This window comes from Anneissia japonica, unplaced genomic scaffold (assembly GCF_011630105.1).
Source record: "Anneissia japonica isolate Jap-2015-1 unplaced genomic scaffold, ASM1163010v1 scaffold1203_len951721_cov167, whole genome shotgun sequence".
Lineage (NCBI taxonomy): Eukaryota > Metazoa > Echinodermata > Crinoidea > Comatulida > Comatulidae > Anneissia > Anneissia japonica.
This window is the reverse complement of record NW_022722325.1, coordinates 584,265-592,562: the sequence shown is the minus strand read 5'-3', so window position 1 is coordinate 592,562 and position 8,298 is coordinate 584,265. Positions and strand designations below refer to the sequence as shown.

Below are 8,298 nucleotides of genomic sequence, written 5' to 3'. Positions count from 1 at the left end.
ACGTACAGAAGTTAAAAAATATTGTTTTTTTAAATGTTTTAGGTCCCTGACACTGTATTCACAAATTTCCAATCTTTTTTTGGTCATTTAGGGTCAATAGCAATGCCGTACGCGCGCATAGAACATAAAAGCACATGTGCGCGTTTTTTTCGACATATAGCAAAAATAGGCCAAAAACATGCCTATTTTCAATCAATTATAGCAGGATGAAAGGTGACCCCCAATTTTTATTACATATTCTGAAAGCACATGAGTTGTACATATGATTTTATAGGTCATAATGGCTGATCGGACATTATGACGTCATCATATTGCCATCTGAATTCAACAAACTTAATATTATCGATGTCGTCATTTAAAAAAAATGCGCATTTGAGCGTATCTCGCTTATTCTTGGTCGATTTTCTTCCAACTTTGAGTATGTTTTAGCTAAGTCAATTCTCTTACATACACGTTCACTTTTTCACATTTCGATGACGTCATCATGGTCAAATTATAGGGTTTTGCTTACCCCCTTATCTTTCTTTCGTCAAACCATTGATGACCCCATAATCACCTTAATCATTCGTGATTTCTGAATCATATTTAGTGGGCATAAACTTCAGGTCATGGATAAATGTTATGTACATTATATTTTTGTGCGCGCGTAATAACGCGAGCGTTCGCGTGCGTCAAATTGAAAATATGCTTTATATCAGGTCTTTTTTTAATCAGTTATAGCTCCTTAGGATGAAAGGTGACACCCAATTTTTATTACATATTCTTAAAGCACATGAGCTGTAGATATGATTTTATATATCATAATAGCTGATCGGACATTGTGACGTCATCATATTGCCATCTGAATTAAAAAATATGAAAAAAATTATATTTCTTTTCTTTAAACGTTGATGACGTCAAATCATCTTAACCATTCGTCATTTCTGAATAATATTAAATGGGCTTATACTTCAGATCAAGTTTGAATGTTAGGTATCTTACTTTTTTGTTTGGGCGTCTTAACGTGCGCGTACGCGTGCGTCAAATATTACATATGCTAATAATTATGCCTATATATAATCAAATATAGCTCCTTAGAATGAAAGGTGACCTCCAATTTTTATTACATATTCTAAAAGCACATGAGTTGTAGATATGATTTTATATATCATAATAACTCATCGGACATTGTGACGTCACCATATTGCCATCCTGAAGTCAAAAAAACTGAATTTTTATTCGATAAATTTTATGAATGATCATTACTCCTTCACCAATAGGCGTTTGTCAATGAAAGTTGATACATATATATCTCATAGCAAAAGACAACAGTGTCATTAAGATGGGCACGTGCGTCATGACGTGCGCGTACGCTTGAGTAAATCTTTTAAAATGCTCAAAATTCTTTTTTAACAAACTAAATTATTGTTTTATTCCATTATCAGCATTTAATTATTGTTCAATCCGCCGCGCGCACAGTTCCTCATGGGTCAAAGTGCGGCGGATCACCTAACTCGTCCTCAGTGACGAGTTCAAATCTAGTGATGTTCCTATATATGGTTATGATGCCTATATATGGTCATGATGTGATGTCATCATGACCATATTTAGGCATGTCGCATGTTTTTTGTCAAATAAATTTGTTAGTCTTAACAGGGCTTAACGCAAGCCTTTTGTAGTGTAAATTAAATATGGTGATATTTATGGGATCGTGATGATTCAGTACTTGTCCCATAACATTTGATAGTGTGGACATAGCTTTAGACGTACGTGGCGTGGAGACTTACACTGTCCACATGACAAGGCTGCAGCTAGGTTTCATTGCTCTACTTCTGTCCAATTTTTTTTTTTACCTATTTTCTAGAGGGTGACCCTTCCAGCCTCCTCCAAGGTCGGCTGATGTTCATGGGCCCTCATAAATATGAAATAATGTTTCATTATGAGGCTTAGGGGGAGTGATGGGTTGTAGTCATGCAAAAAAAATTCTGTGCTGTCACAATTGGAATGCAGGAACTGCAAAGGCTCTAGAAATTTGATGACAGGGGATCTGACGTGTCAAACAGGGGGTCCGAATAAAGGAGCTAACTAATGCCTTGGTCCGGATTCCAGGAATAAAAAATAACTGGTAGAGTACACAGGGAGAGTTTTTATGGCTTAATTTATGCCCCATATTTTGCTTTTAGACCACAATATTAGGGATTGGAAATCAAGATAATATTATTTGTGGATAGGCAAATTATTATTTTTAAATATTTATATTATTGTATTTATAGGTATACAACAGCTCCAGCAGTGAACCAGTCAAGCTGTGTGGTACCAGCATTCCAGAACCGTTTTTCTTTACAGACAACTTGGCTGTCATCAGGTTCGTCACAGATTCGTCTGTGACTTTTGCTGGTTTTGATGCGACTTTTTCATCTTCTACAGTATCACAAGGTTAGTAATCCTTTCAGCAGAACCTAGGGCTTATTTCCATCATTCATAAGGTTGTTCCAGCATTATGCTATCTACATTATAATAATAATAATAATAATAATAATAATAATAATAATAATAATACTGATAATAATAATAATAATAATACAGTATTTATATAGTAGATAATTGTAATTTTAGTTATAGTAATAATAATGTCTTTACTGTAAATTTATGCAAAGCCCAATCCATTTGTAGTCTCGAAAACAGCTGAGCCTTCAGAATGTTGGTACTGTGGAAATGCATCATTTTTATAACATCATTCAGTCACGTCCACCATAAATGGGCGATATCTTGCACTTTAATAACATTGTAGGGTGCACATTAGATTTTTAGTTAGTGTTTGTTACACCAGAAAGAATAGAAAGAGCCTTTACAGTCCAACCTAGAAGAAAAAGTCCAAACCTTAGGTCTTGACTCTTACTCAGAAAAATGTCTGACCCCGGGACTCATTGGTTAAAATTCATCACCTGTGGTGTGCAAAAGTCTGAGCCTTTGAATCTTACCCAGGGGAAAATCCAATCCCAGAGTATGAAGAGGAATAGTCTGAGCCCTTTAGGTGTGTCCCAGTGAAAGTCCAAGCTCAGGGTTTTACCCAAGAAAAAAAATCTGACTTCTGATAGGTCAAACCTAGAAAAAGTAAAAAAAGCTTTTTAACAAGAGAAAAGTCTGACCCCAGACCTCGAAATACCGTAGTTGAAATTCAACATCTAGGGTTTTAAACCAGGGGGAAAAGTCCAAGTCCTGGTGTAATTGGTGAAAATTCTAAAGCCCTGAGTCTACTTAACCAGCTTAGAGGTCTGACCAAAAGTTCTTGTGTAAAATCTAGTGTTTACTGTTATTACTAATAATTAAACCATTTTTAAGAATTCAGGAAGTTTTGATCACCAATGTCCTCTCAATTTTAGGCTGTGGTGGAACGGTTACAGGTGCAAGTGGCAGCTTCACAAGTCCATTGTACCCACAGGCTTACCCCAGCAATGTTACTTGTGAGTGGCTTGTTGAAGTACCTGTAGGAGGGGGTACACTTTCACTATCATTTTCACAAATCAACTTACCAGGACCAGAAGGCGTTTGTAACAACGGTGGCGTGGTCGAAATATTTGATGGACGAGATTCCAGCGCATCGTTACGAGGACGTTATTGTGGGCAGGTGAGGGTGCAATTCATTTATGTAACTGCTTAGCAGAATAACACTAGTAATGTTTATTTGCAGTAGCGAACGCTCATTTACTCTCTTCTTGTGGATTTGAGATCTTGTTAAAATATAATATGGCTCTTCAAATTAGATTGTTGAATTCATTGAATGTTGTTATTATTAATAATGTATATGTTGGATTTGCAGACTGTGCCAGCAGACATAACAGCAGTGGGTAGGAGAGTGTTCGTGCGTTTTGTCAGTGGAGATCCACCTCAACAAGGTACAGATGCACCGGCTGCTAATGGCTTCTCATTAAGCTTTTCAAGTTGATTGCATGAGATATGTAAGTAATGTTTTCTTGTGTTTATCATTTCTGGACACCAAGTTGCCTTTAGTATGCTGCCTAGGGCACCTTGGATGACAAAATACTTGGCTTGTGCTTGATTACCTTGAGAATAGGAGCATTTTGAATGCACAGCACCAGTGCCTGTTCTCTGTGTATTTTTAAAATGATTGGATGTGCATCCCGGGGGGGCTCACTTGTATACCAACCTTACAGGGGCGTGCAGCAGCCGCTCCAAGACATGAGACACTTCCGCTACCTATTTTACTGAAAATTATTTGGGACTTGAACTACCATTTACCAAAATCGACGTTGGTTGAACTACTATTACGGCCATGTAACCTAGCAAATTAAACTTGTACCGATGGCAAATGAGACCACATTTCTGTCTGTTCACGATCCATACTGTTCATGGCTATGTATTAACGGTAGGTTTTGCACGGAGGTTAGCAAAAAATCTTTGCTAACATCCTGTGAAAAATTATGCGACTTTGATACGGGACGGGGCAGGGACTTTAACTACCAAATTTACCTGGTATTTCCCACACTTGTGCTACCAAGTCCTCGCAAATATACCCTATACATGCTGAAACTCTTCCATAAATTCCCACACTTGTGCTACCAAGTCCTCAAAAATACCCCCGTAAATGCGGCACCTACCCATCTAGAAATGTTGAAGAGTGAGCCCCCGGGTTCATGTGCATACACTACTGTAGCTTGGTGGATTGTTGCCTTTTAATTGTTGGGTTTAGGGTCCATGCTCTTTTTTTAAAACTCTATTCCCTAAGCTTCTAATAAAGACTAATTTATAGAGTGTATTCACTTGCAGTTCGATGAGAACATATGACAAAAAATAAATTAATGTGCTAATACATAATATATGTCTGTTTATACCTCATTTGTTACCTCAGTGGTCATTAAGATCAATGCCATTTTTCACCCCTTTTCACCCTTTATATCATAAGCTTCAAATTAAAACTAATTTATAGGATGTATTCAATTACTGTTTGATGAGAACATATGACAAGAAATAAATTAATATGCTAATACATAATATATGTCTGCTTATACCTGATCGGTTTTCTCAGCAGTCATCAAGATTAATGCAATTTTTCACCCCTAACTTATACCCGGGCCCCAATGGATAATGTTAATTTTGGTGAAAGATCCAAGGAGAGGTCATGCAGTTATGTTATGTAGTGCCTCATTGTTTCCTTCTTGCTTATATATTAGGGGATATGGAGTGATGGAGTTGTCACTTTCTTTAATTGTACATAGTTCTTTATACCCTAAAAAATGGCTTCTGTACCAAAAAGTCCCCTATTCCTTATGGTATATTTAGTATAATTAATAACACTACTTAGCAATATATATATATATATAATTATACTCATACAGTATGTATTGTATATTATTGTATATTATGTTATGTCAAAATCTTCCATGATGTAGGTCTACTTGCTGATTTGATTTAATGTTTTGTTTTTATTTGCTCCACAGAAATATTCCTGTTTACATCATTTTGATAGCAGGTGAAATATTAACATAAATATCTGGACCAAAAATAGCGTTATGTTTGGGAAAAAAAATCATGTATGAAAAAATAATAAAGATTGGATTTTCTGTGTTTAATAATTTTTAAAGATATAACTATATGAACTCATTTATTGATAACTAATATTTCACAGATCTTCCATCCCAGAACTCAAAAAATAATAATTTTAAGCCGTGCTTCCATTTATTAATGCCATATTTTATAATTCTTTTTCATATAAAAATGGAAAAAAATATATATATGGATTTGTACATAAGAAAATTAGAAATTATAATTATTTTCTATAAAACAATCATAGTGTTCTTGTTATTGATTAAAAATTATGAATTTAAAACAGCAATTTCTAGTTACTGACATTCCATTATTAGTATTACATCTGTCTCTTATACACATCTAGATGTTATATATACCTTATTTGGACATGTTATATATACCTTATTTTGTGTACAGAATTTAATCAATGATTGCTTCAGAGAAGTTTAAATTGCTTTATAAATGGATGAAACATAATGTTTCACATTGTTACATTTGTTTTTAAAGTTTTGTGTGCCATTGTTTTACAAAAAGAAAATGGCATGACACATGTTCATTACATTGTATAAAAGGTCTGAAAAATAACATTAACAAGACATTTACATGTTATGCAATACTTAACAATAAAATGCAGTTTATTTGATTGACATTACACATATCATTGGTGTAACATAATACTATGGTAATGTCTATGATGAAATGTAACCTACTATATCTAACCTAAATAGATCTGTAATGTTTATGAGAATAGACATCAATAAATTAATCAGACTGTCGTTTGCCATTTGTTTAGTTCCATTTCCATATGTCTTTGTTCCTTTAAGTTTATTCCACATCACAACCTATTTGTTGTGATATCTCATTCGTTGAAATGAGATGGACTACTGCATTAAGAAAAAAGGTGACATTTTTAAAAATAGAATATCAGATGACAAGAATCAACCAATTCAAATCAAATTCAATTTTATTGCAATCAGTCATATCGTCATTCTGTGAAACAGGAAACAGTACATTGTTTTTGTGTAAAAAAATAAATTTTTCCAAGATCAGCGGAAAAACTCTTTGTGTCAATTGGCATAGATATGTACAGTGTTTGAGGGTGGTTGTTAAGAGTGGGCGGGTCCACATATTTAATTCTTAGACCAGTAGACACAAAGATTATTCAGTAATACTCTGTACAATATGCCGAATATATAATAAATAAATAATATTCATTGAACGATTTACAGTTCCATTTAACAAGGTGTTGATTCCATCTTTCAACTCATGAAAATATTTTTCCCACTGCACTCATATAACAATCGTTATTTGTATACTATACCACAACATCTACCACTCATTTCTAAATCTTGGTAACATATCATAGTTGTATTATATACAATATCATTAACAATCTATCTTTATTGTAACATCATAGTTGGATGTGGGCCTGATAGTATACATATCAATAATGTAATGAATAGTGAGAACAGGAATATACATAATGTCAGATATAATATATATCAGTCACATAACATAAAAATGGATAAGAAGTAATGTATGTTAAAGCATTCCAATGACCTTCACCAATAAAATAATAATCTTAATGATTATTACATTATGATAGTACAGTAATAGGTATAGGTCACTAGTCAGTCTGGTTATATTCTGTTCTGTATTTGCTGTTGATTTTATATTTATACACAATGTATCTAAATGAAATGTGCCAAACCTTTTCCTACAATATAATTATACTAGTTTTGTATGTACTGTATATGTAAACTCAGATGTTTTGAACCAAAGGAAGAATCTCAGTTATATTGGATATGAATGTGTATGTGATGATTAAAATTCTTCAGTACTTCAACTTTGTATGTGTGAAGTGTTATAATTGCCATGTATTCAAAATCAATTGTTTCACATGCACATACACACATCACACAGTGTAATATTTTTTTTTCTGTTTTTCAATATGATTCGTGGCTGAATATACAGTCAGCGCCTTGAGACGATTTTATTGTGGAAGGCACTCTACAAATATCATACCAATAAGTATTGAGAATGTTTTATATAAAAAAAAACATGTTGAATTTGTTGAGCAAAAAAGAAATTTAGTTTCTACAGCCATCAGTGGCGAACTTGGTGAACGTGCATTTAGATGTATAGCAGATGCGGCCAATAATGGTTTGCGTAGCCTTGGGATTTTCATGGGGTGAACATGAACAAGGTAAACTTCATTATAATTTTCCTTTCTTATCCATTTTTTTTTTTTTTTTTTTATTTTGAAAAATTGGGGTGGGGATTACCAATGTTTGTATGGCGGTGAGTGCGCTAAAATAAAGGCCAATATATCAGTATATTTGGAACAATCAAATGTATTGTGATTGGATAGACTGTAGTTTACGTTTACTTTTGCAAAGACTCGGCAATGCAACGATAAGCTCATAGCTCATAATTCGGTTATATTCATTTTCATGTGTATGATGGTGTAGCTGAACATCTATATAATGTACAGTACCTTGTGATCTTGCATACCGATATTTCCCAAATATCCAATAAATTATTAAAAACTAGACATTCATGCACGATACATGACATCACAAGTCACTTAATGCCACACTTAATAAATAGCCTACTTGTTTGGTAGTTTACTAGTAACACAAATTTATTTATACAAAATTTAGGTTTACATACAAAAAATAAATAGTTGGTAAAGATGTACTGGCTGTCTTTAGGTAAAATTATTGCCTAATTAAGTAGAGTACTTATTTAGGCCTAAGTGCTGCAAGTTAC

At 33.8% G+C, this 8,298-nt stretch overlaps 1 protein-coding gene across 1 annotated transcript in view; it reads left to right on the top strand.

Annotated features, from left to right (window-relative positions):
* LOC117111848 (cubilin-like) overlaps window positions 1-5,535 on the top strand; it is a 79,627-nt gene extending 74,092 nt beyond the window's left edge. The window contains exons 61-64 of the mRNA XM_033254857.1: window positions 2,253-2,415; window positions 3,363-3,607; window positions 3,800-3,938; window positions 5,439-5,535. Of these exons, the coding sequence (XP_033110748.1) occupies window positions 2,253-2,415; window positions 3,363-3,607; window positions 3,800-3,925 (534 nt within the window). The 3' untranslated portion in view covers window positions 3,926-3,938; window positions 5,439-5,535. The remainder of the gene's footprint in view (window positions 1-2,252; window positions 2,416-3,362; window positions 3,608-3,799; window positions 3,939-5,438) is intronic.
* Window positions 5,536-8,298: the final 2,763 nt, after the last annotated feature.